General features: G+C 40.9%; 1 protein-coding gene across 8 annotated transcripts in view; it reads left to right on the top strand.

Annotated features, from left to right (window-relative positions):
• The window catches only part of GPM6B (glycoprotein M6B), a 103,479-nt gene that overhangs the window by 47,704 nt on the left and 36,377 nt on the right, over nt 1–19,398 (top strand). For 4 of the 8 annotated variants that reach the window (XM_085584788.1, XM_085584806.1, XM_085584826.1 and 1 more), the window contains exon 1: nt 11,443–11,479. The exons of 2 other annotated variants lie outside the window; for them this stretch is intronic. In XM_085584788.1, coding sequence (XP_085440914.1) covers nt 11,458–11,479 — 22 coding nt within the window. In that variant the 5' untranslated portion in view covers nt 11,443–11,457. Of the gene's footprint in view, nt 1–11,262; nt 11,480–19,398 lie in introns of those variants that run through there. 2 more of the 8 variants (XM_085584841.1, XM_077781606.2) reach the window with 2 other exon arrangements.

Genomic DNA, 19,398 nt, shown 5'->3' with positions numbered 1-19,398 from the left:
TGTAACTGCCTCTGAGCAAGTATGCAGCTTCAATTTTCATTATGCACATAAAAATGTGTTGATGAATGGAAATGGTAACTTTAAAGTGCTGTATAGCTTTACTTTCCCTAATACAGACCCTTTGCCAGGACCAATGTAGGAGAATGCTGTCTCAATACCACTAGGCCCTGTATGCTGGGAAAAACAAATACCTTTTAAGATGTCTTCTCCCAGCAAAACTCCAGGACTTTTTCCAAGTAAGTATGTGCTTCAAAACAAGTTTAAATGTTACAGTTTCATGTGACTTACACTAAACATTCAAAGTATCAAGGATATTCAGTTTTCATAATCTGTAATCTTTTTTATTACTCTGTGGTTGTTGGAAATGATCAAGATGATCAAAAAGGGGAAATTCTTTGGCACATAACTATGTTTAAATATTTCAGCAGAAAGACCATTATGGTTTCCAGAAAATGTTGTATTCTCTGTTCTATGTTTCCTTCCTTGCTGTTCAGGATTGATTAATTAATTCAGGTTATCTTCATTTTTAACATGGATTCATCAGTGCTGTCCTGTTGCAAGTCCATAGCAATTTTGATTTATAAACATCATAGAAATTCTATATCAATCAGGTATGTGATCCAAGGTGGAAAGAGATAGGTAAGACAATTTAATTTCTGGTCGCATTCTTCGTATTGTGTCCTTAATGCTTATTTTCTAAGGTGGTTGGTTATAAGGAGGAATGCAAACCTCAGGGAGCACTACATAGTGTTCATGAAAGACAAACTGTTTCATTTTCAGATAGATCTGAAGAATATTTTTTTTTCTGAAAACTCAGACAAATAGTATTGAGATGTACCTTCTATGCTGTATAAAGTTGCAGAAGCTATTTAAAACTGACACACTGCAGACCTGAGACGAAAGTCTTTGTGGCTGTTAGCTGTAACTCAAAAGTAATTCCTTTGATTTTTTTGTCTTTCCAACCACCTTAGAAGTGGTAAAGTAATTCCTTTAATATTAGTTGTTTGTGAAGTACCCAAGCTGCATAGTCCAACCAGTCTAATTAAGGGTGATTGTTATATTCTTATTAACCAATAAGGGAAAAAAATACATAAGAAAATTTTGGTCACACTATTTAAACAGTAAAGAAATGCTATTGTGAATAAATTACACATGATGTAAAATGTCTTCACAAAAATACAATGGGCTTCAAGTAGATGTTGAAGCAGAGGAAGCAGTCCATGGACAGAAGAGAAAGAGAATCTGGTTTTTAATTAATTTAACAAGCTGTAGATGATGGAGATAAGAGTATTGTTATAGTTGAAAAAGGGATTGAATCTAGAACCCAAGGGCAGGTCACAGTCCATGACAGGAATAAATTGCTGTTTGAGACCCACAGTGTGATGTATAATGGAACACAACCTCTTGGTGTAGAGCACTCGAGGAAGGGATGCAGCTGATCCCCAGTTACAGGAGTGATGAAGATCCAGTACTGTGTGAAAGGGTTTGATGCACATGAGTTGCAAGGAGAACAGTAATTGTAGAAAAGCTGTGAGGGAGTGAGGTTTTGCAGTCATCCAAGAGCAGGTGAGTTTCTGTGTGGGGGAATATTTCTACCAGCGGACAGAGTCTGGATTATAAAGTAGTGGCATAACAAGTTCCAATGACTGGAAGCTGGAACACAAAATGCATGCTACTAATAAGTAATACTCTTTATTATGCTGATGATTCATCTATGAAAGAACTAAGCCATAAATTTAGTAGGTCCCTCATATCTGGCCAGTTCTTTCAAGATAACAGATTAGGTGTCTTTCTCCAGAAGAAATGTCATAGCCTTGTAGGAAAGGTAGAAGACAGTGAGATGATGGAGGACTCACCAGAAAAATTCTTGTGGGCTATAATAATCTGGAAGCTTTGTGATCTGGAATAAGTCTATCAGGAGCTGGAGTGAGGCCATCAGGTTTTTTTCAGATAGGCTGCTGAACAGCTGTCAGACACTAGCTGCCAGATAACATAAAGAATGTGTCCTGCGTTGCCAGAATGTCTAAGTGATTTTGGCAGTGGAAGGAATTGTGGGCTTGCTTCATAGTCTTTTCACCACAGGAAGGGATGATGCACATTATAATCTCTTCTAGCAGAGCATTTGTTTGGGCACCAGAGGAAACAAAAGAAAATACAGGAGAAAAATCCAGATCAGTGCCCTGTGGAGAGAGTAAGACCAGGTCTTGGAGGCTTTTACATGCAGTTAAGTTTCACTTTTCAGATAACTTTTAGAAGCAGATCACTAAATCATTTAGTACTTTCTGCTGACAGTTCTGACTTGTTTGAAGCTGTTATACATCCCTGTTTTAGAGTAGCTTCTACTGGACTCACCAAGGTTAGAGATGGGAGATTTGTCTGCTTTTATGTTCCTTTTGTCCAGCAAGCCTTTCTTCTCTTTGCTTAGACTGTGCCAGTTTGGGGCTACTGCCCTTTCACAAGTGTCAGATGTGACTCTTGTGCTTTACACTGAAATGGATCCTAACTTCCTGCTGATTTAGCTGTCCACTTTTCTCAAACCCAGCCTCCTGGAGGTTTTACTCCCCTCATGATGCACATGGTTTGAGCTGCAAAATGTAGGCCATGGAAATGTTGAGAGGAAAACTGAAACCTCTTGTACTCCAAACCTTTTCTTCGTGACTGCAGTATCATTTAAGCATGTGTCGTGTGGGTTTTGTAAGGAGTACCAGACTCAGTCTAGCTTGATGGGTTTTTATGTGCACATACGACCTCCAGTTAAATTCCAGTAAGAAAGCCATCTTCTGATGCAAGTCAGTCTTGTCCCCTGCCTCTCTTGTTATAGCACTCTATCACTACCAGGTGTTGGGCTGCTGCAGTGGTTTGTCTTCTGCCTATTAGGACAGGCTGAGGTCTCCAGATGCCAAATCTTCCTCTAGAGTCTTCCATGACAATATCAACTATATTCAGTAATTCTTTGTTACCAGCTTGCTGTTGTCACTCTTCTCCACTTTCTTATGAGAAGGGAATAGAGATGGCAAAGACGTTAAGCAAACCTGGAGTTCCTCAGTTTATAGAAACACTGATGCAGGCTATGGACTTGAAATGGATAACAATAAGGAACCCTAGATTGTACAGACACCCTTGAGCTCTGTCTTGCTCCTGCCTGAAAGTGCCTCATGTTGAGAGAGGCATGAGGAAGATACCAGTGCTTGTCACCAGAGATAACTGTCAGCCATTCCCAACTTCACAAGCTGAGAGTGAAGATTTACATTAAAATAGTGACTGCTAAGTTAATTCTAATCAATTGGTAATCTGGAACTGAGGAAGGATGAATATACTACATAAGCACAGCATTGTTCATATAGCATAGGTGTTTAAAATATAACTTTCCTGCTAGTACTGAGAATCTGCTGGAAGTCAGTCTTAAAACATAATCAATTGCCATGAAACACAGCAAAGAAGTTATGATTAATTTTATATCATAATAATCACATTTATATATAATTTTTGATTGTTCAGTTCTGTGAGAGACTTAGATTTCTAGGAAAAAAATTCAGGAAAGCCACCAAGGTTCACATGAAAGTGGGGATCAATGGACTTTTAAGTACATTTATTTGCTCAGCCAAAAATGAGCATGTGCAAACATTATAGGGTCCAAGGGAAAACCAGTGAACCAGCTAGAGTCCAAAGGAAAGATCTTACTGATTGTTTTCACAGGAAAGCACCTCTAGCCATTGCCATATTTTGAAGGGCCACTATTGTAGGGTACTTTGTTCTGTAACTGGTGTATAATCAAGAACTACTAAGAGAAATCTAAAAATTCTTTTATAGTAATTCATTAGTAGTTCAGTACCATCAAAGACAAATCATTCAATCAGATGCTATCCCTCAAATCTTTTTTCTGTTGTTTTTGTTAAATCCTCACTTCTTTCTATGGAGTACCTGCTTTGCTTTCCTGAAGATTCCTCTCATTTCACACAGAAGGTCCTCTGTGCCTGTAGGTCAGGTCTCTCTCCTCAAAAACTGGCAGTTGGCACCTCATATGTTATTAGGAAGTTGTTAGAAACTTCTTTAATTTGTTATGCTTTTCTGCGAACAGTGCTGCATTGCAAACTCCTGCATAATGCTGTGCATGATGAAGGAAGAGAGCACAGCTCAAAGTTCTCCTTTGGGCAATCATGTACTCTGGTTACTTCTTAGTAGCAGCCCCCCATCTGGGGCTGCATGCGTGCCTGATGTTTTGTGCTGCCTTGTGAGAAAATGAAGCTATGTGGCAAGATCTGAACAGAAATTTACCACCTTTTACCAAAAATGTATTTTTTCATACCAACTTTTCTGAATCTTCAGTCTTAATTAATCCTTTTTCTTGATTATTCACTTAAAAATGAGTGAAGTTCAACAATCCACAAAGCCTACTTATGGACAAAGAGCCATGAGGTGTATCTCCATATAATGATTGCTTCTATGTACTTTTCCAGGAGTTTTGTGACTAGTTCTGTAGGCCTGGCAGCAGGACTGAATTACTGGCATTGTAATGCCTTGCTGAGCTGTGATGGTGCTTTTGGAGAATGTCTTGGGTATCACATACTGGAGGGAGTGAGGGGAGTGCCCATTTTCTATTTGTAATGAGAACTAGGGAGAGCGAGAAGAAATCTCCTGGCAAGTTCAGGTGTGTTTACACTGCTGTACCTGCACTTGTAATAAACAGATATTTCCCTAGTCACAGGCAAAATTGTTGCTTTCCCTCATCAGATGAGTCAATTCAGAAAAAGACAAAGTTTCTATACCACAAGGGCATTCCTGCCAGAGGACAGATTTTTGTATCAGATACATCGAACAGGCTGAAATTATATCTAATTAATGACTGTGTAAGCTGGCCTTGTGCTAGAAGGCCATATGTTCATTTGTGTAGACATGATGAAGACAGGCAAACAGCATCTGCAGAGATTACAGATTTGCCCCAGAGCTGCTTACTCACTGCGAGGCACTTGATGAGGAAGGCACTGCTGATGCCAACTGCCTGAAGTAGCACTGATACTCACGGATTGTACGTGATAATATGTGAATTATCATGGCATGTTGCTGCCTGCAGTCTTTTGTCACTATGGGATGGGGTCCTCAGCATGCTGATTGGCTGAAGGTACCTCATCTCTGCAAGGGTTGTGATAGAAATATTCAGATACTCAGGGAAATGGGCACTGATGTGGCAGGTGGTGTACAACTGTTTGTTTTTAAAGAGAAGAGAAGCAGGCATGAGTGGGAATGGCTCACCGATGTGGACTTACAGCTGAGAGCTTTTCTCCAGCCCATTGAAGCAAAGTGTCTTTCATTATCAGGTTCACTAGTCCTGAAGATGTGTGCCATAGCTGGCAGGAATGTGTGTGCATGTACTTCTGTTAAGTATATTTCTAGCCAATGAGGAAAGGGAAAGTGTGTTTTAAAGGTGTCCAAATAGTAGTTCAGTATAAAACCCATCCTGGAAATCTCTCTTAGCCTTTGAGAAGGCACTGAGAGTGATTTTTAGTTGTTTTTCTTTTCTGGTGGAGGACATTGATATCAGTAATGTTTCAAGAAGTGAATAGGAGACTTTGGGAAGGGCCAGAGGAAAGAAAAAATTCTGCTGTGATCCATTTTGCTAAGATGAATGATGACCATTTACCTTTCACCAGAGTTGTGTTGCCTCAGTGGGAACATGATGGCTTGGATTGCATAGGCAGAGTCTGGAAAAATTCTGCTGAGCCAGAGGAGAAGGACATTTCTTTGTCCTTGAGGATTTTTGTATTTGTCCTGTGGGATGAAGTATAAGTCAAACAGGCTAATTTTGAAAAACTAAGAAGTCGCATCATTTTTCCCCTGGTGTTTTTGCCATTTCAGAAGCTCTGTCTTTTCTTTTCCTTTCTTCTGACTCTTACTCTGCCAGAGACCATCATTCTGGGTAGATGGCTTCCAGTGCTCTTCTGCCTGTGAAGAATAAACATTAGGCAGAGTCAGAGAAGGGATATTGTTCAGCTTTGTGGCCACATATATCCTCACTATCTCCCTACAGGAGCCCTTAAATCCTCCAAAAGTGAGGATTTGCATTAGAAGATGGGAAGATTTGTAGTTACTTGGCAGTGATCTGGAACCACTTTTACACTTGTCTGTACACCATCAGTGGGCAAGTGGGCTTTTCTGATCAATTGCAGAAGAAATTGGAGAGATTTTATTTGTCTCAGTATCTCTGTGGGTTTAGTTCTTAATTATCCTTTTGTGCCATTCTGCTGAAGCATGTTTGTTAATCACTCCAGAGTACTTTAGCTTCTTTCAATATATTGAATTCCACTTGCATGCTTTTAAAAGTGTTTGCACTGCATATGCCTTTCTTAGGAGTATGGGAAATATCCACAGTCTGAAACAAAAGTGCAGTGTTCCAAACTCAACATCCATGTTGTTATCCCGTAAATTAGTACACACTGTGCTGTTACGTAAGTTTGCCTTAAGTCAGAATAATAAAAGCTGAGTGTACTAAAAGGCTGATAAGCCTGCCATGAAGAATTACATTGTTCAAAATTTTCTGTCTTAAAATACCACCTGTTGCATTACTGACATGCTGGTAGTATAGTGTATCTTGAGAACTAGTAGAAAAAAAGAAAGGCAATTTTTCAGGCCGTTCAGGTCTGATCTTTGGCAGCCTTGAAATTAGTATTGTCTTGGAGCCACTCTTATACAAAAGGACTTCAAGAAATCACAGCTGTTCTGTATTTTTGGATATTAAAAATGGACAAAGTCACTTTTCAGTAATACTGACATAGCCTCGAGGACCGAATGCAAAAAACAAGTGCCCCTTCTGTTGGCAGGTGGGAAGTTCAATCCCTTAAAAAGCAAAATAAAAAATAATAAAATAGATGGTTGTGCAGAATCTGAGAGTAGCCTGCAATGAGGGTGAAGGGACAAGTACCCACAGCTGCCAGAGAAAATCACTGCTGGCAGTGTGTGCATATAAAGTGACAGCGCGATTCCAGCAGCTCTTAAATGAGTGGCGAGGGGGAGAGGGGAAGTTCACCCCTGCTACCACAGTTCTGCACAATGATCGCCTTTCTGGGTGCCGAGGTCACAGCTGCTGTCTGGAGATTACGTACAGAAGCACTCTTCTTCTCTGGAGAATGAGGTTTCCTGGAGGATTAAGCCCAGGCTGAAAGCAGGAGGAGTTATTCAGGAGGGAGACAAAGACCTTGAGCTCAGGGCTGTGACAGGCGACAGGGGTGGAAGACTGTGAGCAAGAAGAGGACTGCTGGGAGTTGCTGCTTGGATGGGATCCTGAAGTGGTCCAGTTGTGGGGTGAAACCCATTGAGGGTCTGGCATGACCTTGCCTGTTGCAGGACTTGAAGTGTTGCTTTCCACTCATGCAGGAGGTGGATGGAGTCTGAAGGGCTCTGCCAACTCCTGCATCTGGACTAAAGTAATTTCTTGCTTTTAATCTCAGGCCCCTCTTAGTATTCAGGAATAGTGATCAATGCAGTAATCTGAACCCCCATGTAAAGGTACATATGCACTCTCCATCTGCTCAGAAAGTGATGATGCTTTTTGCATTTTCTTCTGTCACTGACGTGTTTCACCATGCCTTCTAAACCAAATGCTTTGGTGCTTCCTTCTTCCCTCTTCCTTCTTAGCTTTCTTTTTTCTTTTTTATCTCTTTTCTTTCTCTCTTATTCTACTATTCCACCTCTTGGGTACACACATTCCCAGGCAAGTATCCAGAATATCCTTTACCCACGTATCATGTGCCAGCACCTCTGTTTTGTGTAGGAAGGTCTTCTATATTTGAAGCCAGGGCCATCTGTCTCAATGCTAAAAAAAAAAAAAACCAACAAAAAACCAAAACAACAAAAACACAAAAAAACTCCCCACAACCAGGTTTCTTGCAGTTTTATGCAAGGGCAATGGCCACAGTTCTTCTGCATAACTGTAAAATGAAAAATGCAACTGATTCTGTAGTAATAATGTCTGAAACTTCTATTTATCAGTTCTAAAGTTAAGTCTTATTTCACCTACTGGATCAAATTTCCCACTGATCCCATATGCTGGCAACTTCTTTTTAGTGGCTTCAGAATCTTAGTGCTTTTTATAATCTGAAACAAATGAGTGCTGCACATAATGTAGGAAAGGAGAGGTGGAGGCAGAGGAGGCTGACAATGCATACATTCAAACGAAGTGAAAGTGCAAGTAGGAAAAATCTGACTGTGTTGGTAGAGCTTGTCAGAGGACATTAGAGGCATATCATGTATAAGGAAATTATAGCTATTTTAAAAGCAAAAGAATGAAGCTTCTTAAAAGGAGCAGAATTCCAGAAGGATGCTAATGAATAAGTATTGGGTGCCAGTGTTTAAATGTAATGCCATAGTTGCTAGTTGTCCCTGCTGTATGGATATTTCCTAAGTGCAGTGTGAGTCTTAACCAAATCACATTTTAAACTGTATTTCCATTTGCCTCTCACTCTATAAAATCCTCTCTAAAAATAAGCATTGTCAAATAAATTGGTAAGAATTAAAATGCTGCTGTTGTAGCTGAAAATAGTTCACGCTTTTGATGTTGCACAAACAAAAATAAACCGAAAATCATACAAAAACTGTTGAGAGGAGAAACTCAGTGTGAGGTAGAAATGTAACCTGTGCTACTCACTTCTGGCCCTGGTTGATATATTGTTAAGAGCAAAATGTTGGAGAGTGCTCCCTTGCAAGGAGGAATTGTAGCAACTTAGATTTTTTTTTTTTGAACCACCAGTCTTGTGAAGAGTACTGCTGACTGCCCACATCTGGTGAATTGGATAAGAATCTGATTAGCATGCAGAGTTTAGAAAACTTTTATAAAGTTTCAAAAATAATGTGAAAGAAATAGCGAAGCTAAAAATTCAGAGAAGAATTACTGAAATGTTCCTCTAAGCATAACTTGAAAGTAGTTTTCCTGCTCTTTAAAGATGTAGCTCACATGAATGGTAACCTATTTTATTTGTTAACATCTTCTGTTCAAATAATTTGTTAAGTTTAAAGATATCTGTAGTATCTAAGAGTAGCTAAGAGTCCATCTGGAAATCTAGGCCTATACTGAAGAAGATCAATAAAGTGATTTTACTGTTTGTGAAAGCAATTTTTATGGCTTAGTGTATGCCTCAAAAAGGATAATATACCTCCTATGTTTGTGAAGTACCAGAGCAAACACAAAAGCATCGTCTATTCAGTTTATGTACTTACTTTTTCAACACTGTGTTGTAATGGCATGTTTCCAAGCAAAAACATACTTTCCTTTTTAATCTCATTCACTTACATGTACATCAACTATTTGGTATAGCAAAGTGGTTAAATTCAATCTGAAATGTGGTCCAGAGGAGAAATGGAGGCAGAAACACCTTCTGTAATTCTTGCTGTAGAGGAATAGAAATTCTTTCCCCATGTCTCTAAATTTAGGGCTTACACCAGCATTGAGAAGCAGTATTTTTTAAAATAAAATGTTGATTTGTGAAATAGAAATTACAAATATTTTAAGATGCAAATTGCTGCTTTTTTGTCTTGCTTCTCCATTGCAGTTCTGAGTATCTGCTCAGCCTTAGGGGTGCAGTCTCTTTTTCTGTGGGACTGCACAGGGCTTATTTACAGAGCATATCCATAACTTGCAGGGCTGGGAAGTAAAGTGCATTGGTAGTATATCTTTTGTATATCTATCACACCACAGTGTATTGGTAGTATATCTTTTGTGTCCTTAAGGAAAAATGTTAAACAATGTTTATGAGAAAGGATCAACATAACACTACCAGTTGATTCAAACTGTGGAAAAATTACATTTCACTTCTGTAGGGTATCCCACATACTTAGTTGCTATGTCTTAGCTTAGTTAGGATTATTTTACATATATATATATATATATATATACATACACACACACACATATTTATATATTTATACACACTTTTTTTTTTCCTCTTTGATCTATTTAGTAGAGAGATAGAATTCTGTCAACATCTGTAGTAATGTTACATTGCAGATAGAGCATAGGCAGAAGGAAAGGAGGATGTATTTTTTGGGGAGAAAAGGGTTTATAAGTATTCAAGCACTTGAGTGTTTCTGGGGTTCTTGGTTTCAGCAGTAGAACTCTGTGAGGAAGCCTCTCTGTAGCAGAACACAGGCTATTTCTCCCTGGTTTGGGATCAGCTTGTGCAGCATGTCTGGGACCATGCAGGATCCCTGTGGAAATTGCAATGCTGTGAAATCATGGGTTCTGTCCAGCCAGTGCACTCCAACTAGTATGCAGTAGGATGTATAGGATGATGTGGGGAAGCATTTACTTCTCCTCTCACTCTGCTTTATGCCTGCTTACATCAGTCTCCTGATCTTGGTTGTGATGCAGCTGGTGATCCAGCTCTTCAGTATTTGGCATTCTCAGCTTTCCAACCTTGAGCTGAAAAGTATTTTCTGTTTTATGATCCTGTTCCTCTCTCCAAGGGCAAACTTGAAAGCCATAGTACTTTTTTCTTTAACATTTGTGTGTCTGAACAAGTTCTGAGACTCTTGCATTTGGAGCAGAAAATTCAGACTAGCAAATTTCTACCATTTCCTGAAAGAACTGAAAATCACCTCTTCCTTGATACTTGCGGCAAGATTCCCCAAGTCAGGGCAGTGTTTAGAAAGTAGCAAAAATAGCAATGATCCTTGAAATTGGTTTTGTTAGACTGAGTTAAAAGGACAGGAAAGGAAATGTGTGGGGCTTGTCCTGCTTCATAGCACATCAATCTCTTGTGTGAGTGCCAGTAGTTTTGGGGTTTGGTTTTTTTTATGAGATTAATATAGAAGGCCAGAAACTATTTCTGCCTACAGAAGCAGGCATAGTATATCCTGCATTCTGTGTCTTCCTCCTGTCACTGAATGCTGAAGCGTGAAGCATATTCTGAGATGTTTCTATGCTGTGCACTTGCACAACAGAAAACAGCAGTAGGTGGGATATTGGAAAAGTTAATAGCACTTACTCGATGTGGAGGTGAGAAGATAGTTTTGTTTCAGCAAGATAGTGACTCATGATGCCAAAATGGATGTGATAAGGCTGGTTATTTTAGCTTAGGTATCACACATACCTGTTGGGGTCTGAGATAAAGCAAGCAAACCCTCAGTAAGCACACTGTCAGAGTTCAATACCCTGTAGTGATCCAAGTTGTAAAAGCCTGCCTCATCACATGAGAGCACAGAGTGCTCTTTCTGGGGCGCTTTGAAAGGAAGAGTGGTGCCTTTGTTGGCAGGGTGCTGCCCTGTGCCAGAACACCACAGCGGATGGCAGCATGTGCTCTGTATTCATCCTTGGTCTGAATCCAGTGATTCTGAAGAACAAATGAAATTTGAGAATATTTCCTGGATTGGGGAGTGCTGTGATCAGGTCCATAGGGTGTCAGCAATATGAAAGGCACTGCTTTACCCTGGTCTGAGTTCGTTCACTTCCGTTCTTCTTCACACCCCAAGATGCTGAAGAGAAGTTCTGCAGGTGAGACATAGTATTTCTAAATACGTGAAGGGCTTTTTTTTCTCATCTTTTGCTTTCCTTGGTTTAAATTCAAAGTTATGACACTGTTTTACCTGAAGTTTCTTTTGATAGACCTTCACTCCTGAAAATCCTAAAATCTCATTGCTGAGTTTACTGGGGATATCTCTTACCACCTGTGGTGGGTTGACCCTGGCTGGACATTAGGTGCCCACCAAAACCACTGCCCTCCTCAGCGGGGTAATGCAGAGAAAATGTAGCACAAGTCTCATGGGTTGAGATAACAAAAAGCTTATGTGAATGGAGCTGAGATCTGTTTTATTTCATTTTCTGTCAAGCTGTTGTGGCATTTGATTCCAAAGGACTCATCTCAGAAGGAGTGCTTACAAAGTGAAATTCTCACTCCAGCGTGAATGAGCACCCAGCGCTCCCTACAAAAACCAGTCTCCATTTTGGTCTTTAATTCCTCTTTTCTCCTGCCTAGACTATTTTGTTACTCTCACACATCTTTTTATGACCTAATGAAGGCCTCTGAAGGATTTCTTAAGTCCCTTCTTCTTTTGCTTTGACTTTAGACCTTCCTATGGTAACATGGCAGCCTTGTCTACTGTTTTGGTACCAAGCTGTGAAATGCCTCAGAGCATGGGAAAATGCATGTCCAGCCTTCAAAGGCTGTGGTGGTAGAGAAATCCTGCAAATAATGTGTAGTCCTCTCCAGCCAGATTCCTTAGTGCCCCTGAACAAACACATTAAAAGTGAACCTGTGGCTACTGGAGACTATGAAAAAGCTTTACTGGGAGTCAAGGTGGCAGAGCTGGTGCATCAGAGAAAAGGGTTATCACTAGGGTCAGACCCTTGGGCCGTAGATGCTCAGTGTTGCAGAGGACCTTGTGAGAAGGGAGGGTCCCTGCCGGAGGGAGGAGGATGTCTGCGGTCAGACCTGTCGCTGCTGCGCAGTTGCCATATGGACACCGTGCTGTGCTAGTGCCGGCAGCTCTGGCATTGCAGTGGGGACCAGTGAGTGAAATGCCTCTCCTGCCAGGTCATGCAGATCTGCACGGGCTGCACTCTGCGGGAGGCAGCACGGTGCTGCGTGGGCTGCTTGGCACGGGGCAGGGGATGGTTGAGAGCAAAGCGCTTGTGCACAGCAGACGCTGTTGGGAATCTTGAGCTTTGCTGCAAAAGAAATCAAGGAAGAGGGATGGTTCCTCATCCTCAGGAAAGTTTCCTGAAACAGAGCAGAAGAGTCTGAACAAAGCAGACATTTCTCCTACAAGACTCCTTCTGCAGGCTGCAACCCAGGCTTTTTTCTGAGGAGCTTTTATATCCACCTCACTTGCAAGCTGCCTGCCTAGGATCTCATTGGCATTCTGCTTTTCTGCTGCAATCTCATGTTGTTAAGGAGTGTGATTTTTCTTCTTAGCTGTGCCACATATAGAAGATTACATAAATACTGTGGAAATTTTGGGAGAGGGAGAACGAAGAAGAAGAAGAAGAAGAAGAAAAACCAAACCCAAACCACCAAACCCTTCCTCTAAGAAGCATTTTGACTTTGTAATCTTATGTCTTCCTCACAGAGGAAATTCTGTTTAATGTAGAAGGAAGGCAGACATGCCTCTTTGCTGAGAAAACCACAAACTGGCTTCCTAATGGTCCAACTGTGTTAATGAGCAATTACAGACAAACAGACTGAGCTGAGGTAGATTTATTCTTCTGGCAGCTATTGCCCAAAGATGGTTTGATGCAGGAGCGCTTTTTCCTCATCTTCGGTGTTGAACTAATTTCCATCTCCTTCCTCTTGCCTTCTTTTCCTGGGTAAATAGAAATTCACTTTCTAGGTTGAAGCCATTTCATAAAGGTCATACTTCTAAGTATCTCTCCCGTTAAACTAAAGGGTAATTCCAGGATGGACAGAAGGCTTTTTTTTTGCTCCTTCCTACAGCACAGTGCTTTAGTTTCTCATTTTCAAAACGGGTATTTTCAACAAAGTGCTCCGGATACAGAGGTAAAATTAAGCTTTGAATACAGGACCCTTTCTACTGGATTGCCATGAATGTGTTCGAATTCTGAAATCCTCGATGACAGGGTTTGTGAAGTGTTGGGGGCAGCCAGGCCAGCCTGGGCTGCAGTTCAGTGGAAGCAGTGCACGGACACCATGCTGCTCTTTGCAGTGTCAAAAGATTGTCTTTTAAATAAAGTCTGAAACCAATCAAATAATAAGACTTTATCAGTCGAAAGACTGAAAATTTGTTAAATACGCTTGCAACTCGGGAAGGAGAGGAGGAATAAAACTTCAAACAGTGCTGCTAAAAACAGCCTGGGCTGCTTTTGTTTGGACTTGCAAAACGCAGCAGCTTAATGCCTCCATTGTATGCAGGGGAAATATGCTAATTCAGAGCACATTTCCCATCAGAAGCCCTTTCAGGCCTGTCATCGCTGAGATATGAAGGGTGATAAAAGCGGGGCCGGGGGCCGTGCTGTGGGAGCGCGGCTCCTCACCCGTGGGGCCCGGCCGGGTTCCCGTGGGTGCCGCAGAGCCGGCCCGGCGGGCGGTGGTGCTGAGCTCGAAATGGGGGATGCTGCAGCTGGCAAGACTTTTTGCTTTCCAGTTATGCAGCAGAAGGGAGTCTGTGAAATGCTACTTAGTCTGTTACCATATCTATATGATTATATTTGAGGTTGAAATAAATGCATTCATCAGTGCTTGGTATGTATTAAAAATCTCTAAACACTAGTCTTTAAATACTGAAAAAGCCTAGAGTTCGGAGTTTTTCCCCCTTATCTCTTAAAGTTCTGAAAAGGTCTTTAAATTATGGGGTTTATCCCAGGACCCTGTTGGGAGAACTAGAGAGATGCTCCATTCACTCAGGAATGTATTTTCTCTCTTCCTTTAAACTCGTGTGTTGTTTTATTGTAGAGAATTCGGGCTTTAGTGAAATTGACGATCTGATAATGTTGCTATGATATTTGCTTGGAAACAGTTTGAAATGGCAGTGAAAAATTAGTTATAGTTTGGTTGGCTCTATAAACCTGCAGTGTACTAATGGCAAATTAAACTAAGAAAATGGGCTTTTGATTGTGTTTGCAATCTGGTGATGTTCTGTCTGCAATAGAAGTATGTACTACACGTGAACACACAATTAGTTTCTGACGACCATGGCTGGAAGTAAGTGCTGATAAATACTTTTAAAGCTGTGGCTGGTCTTTAGTTTCTTGCCTGTACGAATAAACTTGTGAACAAGTGATTTGGGCTGGGTGATTTTGGCTGAGCATGAGATACTGTGGTCTTTTTCTGCAACCTGTGGACACGTCTGTGAGCTGCAATGTTCCATGTTGAGCAACATGCCTTTGGTCACATCCACCTACACTTGGCATAGTAGTTTTTTTCTACATAGAGTTCTTCTTACAGACCAAAGCAAAAACATTAGCCAGAGCCTTGGGTGTTGTTTCTGCCATGTGCTTTTTTCTTGTTTTAATTTTACGGGTTTTTTTCAATATATACATCCCTTCTCCCTTTCCGTGGTTCCTTAGCTTCTTTCTTTTCCTCTCCAAATGGTGCAGAAAGGTGGAGCAGGTAATTGTACTTCAGGAATCTGTAGTAGTGAGGTATAGGGAAGATGTGTCTGTAGTACTACGGAAATCAAAAATGCCTGGGGCATTTTCAATAACTAATGTGAGGGTCTCCAAAGGAAGCACATAATGAGAATGCTGTGTTTACACCTGGGAAGCTCCAAGTGCAAGAGAAATTGTTACAAACGTGCTGAAAACCAGAGAGTAGAAGTAAAATGGGATGAAAATGATACAAGGAACAGATGAAGAAAAGTAGATGCTAAATGAATTTCACTCTGAGTCATGACAAAGTACAGAAATTATGCCTTTCAGCTGTTTAAAACAAGAGAATGTCACGTTTGAAAAGAAACAGAGATGGAGATGTAACTAGGCATCACTCAAAAGAGTCTGGGTTGTTTTCAGGCAGCAGGACTGGAGGCCATTTCAGAGGCTGGGACCCTGCTCCTTCTGGAGAAGCTGCTCCTTCTGCACTGACTGCAGCGGGGCCCTGGCCATTGTGCAAGCCCTCCTTTGTGCCAAGCCTCACAACCTGCCGGGTCACAGAATGGCTCTTCTCGCCAAACATTGAAAGGCTCCAAGGTTCAGACACTTAGAAAATCAGGCAAGACAAAGTCTTGGAAATATATACTCTAGGGAATAATCCTGCCTTGGCAAGGGATTTTACTTGACAGCCTACCTGGGAATCCAGGCTGAAAGCTGCTACTTTGTCCTTAACTCACCGTATATATAGCACTTTTGTCTCGGAGCTCACTTTGTATGCAGGATCACCCACTGCTGAGGTTCAGCAAAAATTGAGGCATGACATGATCCAGACAGAGCTCCAACCACACTCGTTGTTAGCAGGTTAAGTCATTCCTTGTTTACAAAGGTAGAGGGGTGGGGTTTTTTCCTTAATTTTGCTGAACTCCTTGAGTGCACACTTAGCTTTTTGTGGGCACAAGTGAAAGACCTGTAGAACACTTGAGCGGCCCTTGTTTGTTGTTCACAGCGGCGCTCTCAAAGGCTTTGCAAAGCGCAAAAGGACCACTACTTTCGACATGACTGAGATCTCAATCACTGCAGCTGGGAAGAGGGGACTGGAAAACTAGACTGGAGAAGTTGCTTGGCACATACTTAGTCGATGAGTTAATTGGACACTCTCAACGTGGGACTTGTTAGTGTCCTGCTGCTTTCCTAATGAGGATATCTGCTGTTGCAAAGAATACAGTGATTAATTGGGGACCGTTTTATTAGTGTCTTAACTGAGGATTTCATGACTAGTGTCTTATATATGAACAGAGACTACATTTGCAATTCAACAGGCAGTCCAGCACTGCATGACAGAACTGGTCCAGGATCTTTCCAAAGGATAGTTTAATTACACTGGAATGAGAATTTTCTGTCCTGGGGAAACAGCTACAGTTGTCGTGACTTACAAGGTGCTGTAACCTCAAACAGTGAATTTCAATACCTCATACCAATCATTATTGTGATGCTTTTTTTTTATCATCTCAACATTCTGACTTTTGAGTTTGGTGGACTTTCCAAGAAGTTGATGCGCAACTGCCCAACACTGCATGAGTGGGTCTAGGAGCAATGTATGGCAGAGTCTGGGGCTGGTGGTGCTGGTTTTCCAACCTGGGATACTGAGATAAACAGGTAACAGTGCTCCCAAGGTGTGGCTTAGCTGTGCTGCAAACTCCAGTCTGATCTTGGGTAACTTGGTTGCTGGCCCTTGAGCTGCAGGAGTCTGTAGCAGTCTGTACGCTGGGATGGCTGTGCATTCACTATCAAACTGAATACCTATTGCATGACTCTGTAAATTAGTATGCATTCCTCATTGCGGTTCCAATGATGCTCATGTGGTTTACTGTTCAATAAAAATACATATATAATTGTATGCATTTTCTTCATATAAATATGAATATGCACACGTACATATTTTCTGCATGTGTACATACATACACATATCTACATCTGTGGTTTTTGCATGGAATCCTTTGTGACATTCTAGGAGGATTCTTCATCCTTGTCCCTCCCCTTGTACCCCCAGTACAGTGTGAGGTACCCTTCTATAATGAGTGCCCCTGGTTTCTTTTTGGGGAGCTGTAGGCTTTTGCACTTCTTTTTATTTCCCTGCTTTTTTCCCTGCTTTGTGAGAAGACTGGACTGAAGCCAAGACTGAAGAACAAAACGAGCGCTGAATAGATGAGAGATTGTAGGTGGGATGCTGAAGTCTATGCGAAGAGTGGGAGGGCAATTTTGAAAGTCAGAACTGGATGTAAAGTTAACAGAGAATTGTCTGATTAAATCTGACTTTGTGAAGCAAAAGAGGCTAAGTTTGTGTCAAGACTGAACTCAGTGACATTTATTTATAGACAGAGGAAAAAAAAATATCAACAGGTAGCCTCCCAATACCAGTCCTGTGTCAAGCTCTTATGTTTTGAGATGGAACAGCTGTATTAATAGGAGTATATTCTAATGATACCTTTGCTGCCTTCTAAATTGCTGGCAGAAATAGCTCTTCTACAAGTACAAGAGACACTTCTACTTGAGTGCTGGCAAGTGTGACATAAATATCTAGGATGCTATTTCAGTATGTCCAAGTATTCAGAAGCTCCAGCTAGTTTTCTGAGATGGCAGTAAGCTTTGACAACAGTATTGGAGAAGAGGATTCACAACAAAAGCTAAGTATGTTGGATTGTCTTCAAAGTGCAGAATTAAGGCAACAAAGACAAAAGACTTGAGCATATTTTTTTCCTGCTGCACTACAAGGCAGAGGCAGGATAGATGAGAATCTCCCTTCAGTTGTGATGGACAGAGGGAGCAAAAAAAAAGGTGGTTATGTGTGCCAGAGTCAAAAACGTAGCCCTTAAAATTCTGGAGGAGCATTTGAAGTACTGTTGAAGGCTTCATGTACTAGTCATATATGTGAGGATCTTGCCACTGATGAAGAGAAAAATGTATGGAGATTGGGTAACTCAAAGCTTTGTTTTGCTGCTTCATTGTAAAGTTAAAGCATTTGAAACCTGCCATGCAGTACACTTGTAGAAAACTATGCCATAAAATTGTGGAGCTGGAGTAGAAGCTGAGGACAGCCACTGTAGACTTGAACACTTGCCTAATGAAAGTTCCTTCCAGGGGAGTTGCTAGGAGGTCTTTGCTTTAATTTTCTGTATTTCCATGCTCTTTCTACTGTAGTCTAAATGGGCTCTAGTTTGTCACCATATTTCTTTCTGGCTTGCCAAAAGCATGGTGCTACTCCAGGTAGCCTCACAGGAGAGGGATGCAAGAGGTGATGTTGATTCCAGCTTAGTTTCAAATGTATCCTATTTTGTTTTCGTTTTTATTGCCTTTTCTTGGAAGTCTTTGGAATGGTTGAGAGTCCTGCATTTTATCTGTCAAGAGTTTTGAATTATTTTCCCCAGATTTTTTCTTTTTTAAAGACAAGTTTATAATAGCCAGAAAAATGTTACTAGGGCCCTTAGATTAGATTAGATAAATAAAATCCTTTGCTTTTAAAAATTATTTATTTCCTTCTGTGCTGTTGACTGCCTTTCATAAGCGGAAATGGAGTTCCCACCTGCTTAATAAGACATCAACTTTTTATTTCATTTTGACTTTCATTATAGTTCTTCAGGTTGTTTCCTTTGGTAGACTTCATATCTCTGCAGCCATCTTTAAGACTAGAACTTGATGAGACCTAGCTATGGGAAAACCCATACAGAACCATCTGCTCACTTTCTAAGGGATTTGGTTTTTTCTTTTGTGTAACCAGTCAAAGGTTAGCTATTGGTATATGTTCTGGGTCTGGGCTGTTTATTACCTTTGATTCTCAGCCGTGGCTGTAACTGTAGTGCTCCAGCTGGAGACAGGCAGGCTGGACAGAGAGGTGTATGTACCCCAACAACTGAGTGACGTCTCCTTTGCCTGCTGCGTCTCACCAGGCGTTTAGCTTGGCTGCAGTCATTGACATCTTCACGAGGCTTTTAAGGGAGTCACAGCACTGGCATCTTCACACTGTTAAGGTTTGCTTACCCTCCTGGACTTAGCTCCATTGGTTAACTTAGTGATTTTCTTTGGCTGCAAAGATAACCACTATCCATGCTTAAGCTTTTATTTTTTCTCTTTCTTACAGAAATTTGAGACTGAGACCCCTAAGTGCAGTGCAGACTCATGTCTGTGTTTTATACTGTGGCATAAGTGCAAGGATTTTCCACTGTTATTTGTTAATTTGGATTCCATTTTCCTAGTAACCTAGTATATCTGAAAGAATGAACCCCAATTTATATTTTTTTGTGAAGTACTTGCAAGATATATGACTGCTGCACAACTGAAAACTTGTCATGCTTTGATTTTATCCACATGGAAAG

The sequence above is a fragment of the Lonchura striata genome, chromosome 1 (genome assembly GCF_050655825.1).
Source record: "Lonchura striata isolate lonStrDom1 chromosome 1, ASM5065582v1, whole genome shotgun sequence".
NCBI lineage: Eukaryota > Metazoa > Chordata > Aves > Passeriformes > Estrildidae > Lonchura > Lonchura striata.
Note: the sequence above shows the minus strand (reverse complement) of the source record. Positions and strands in the feature narration are given on the sequence as shown.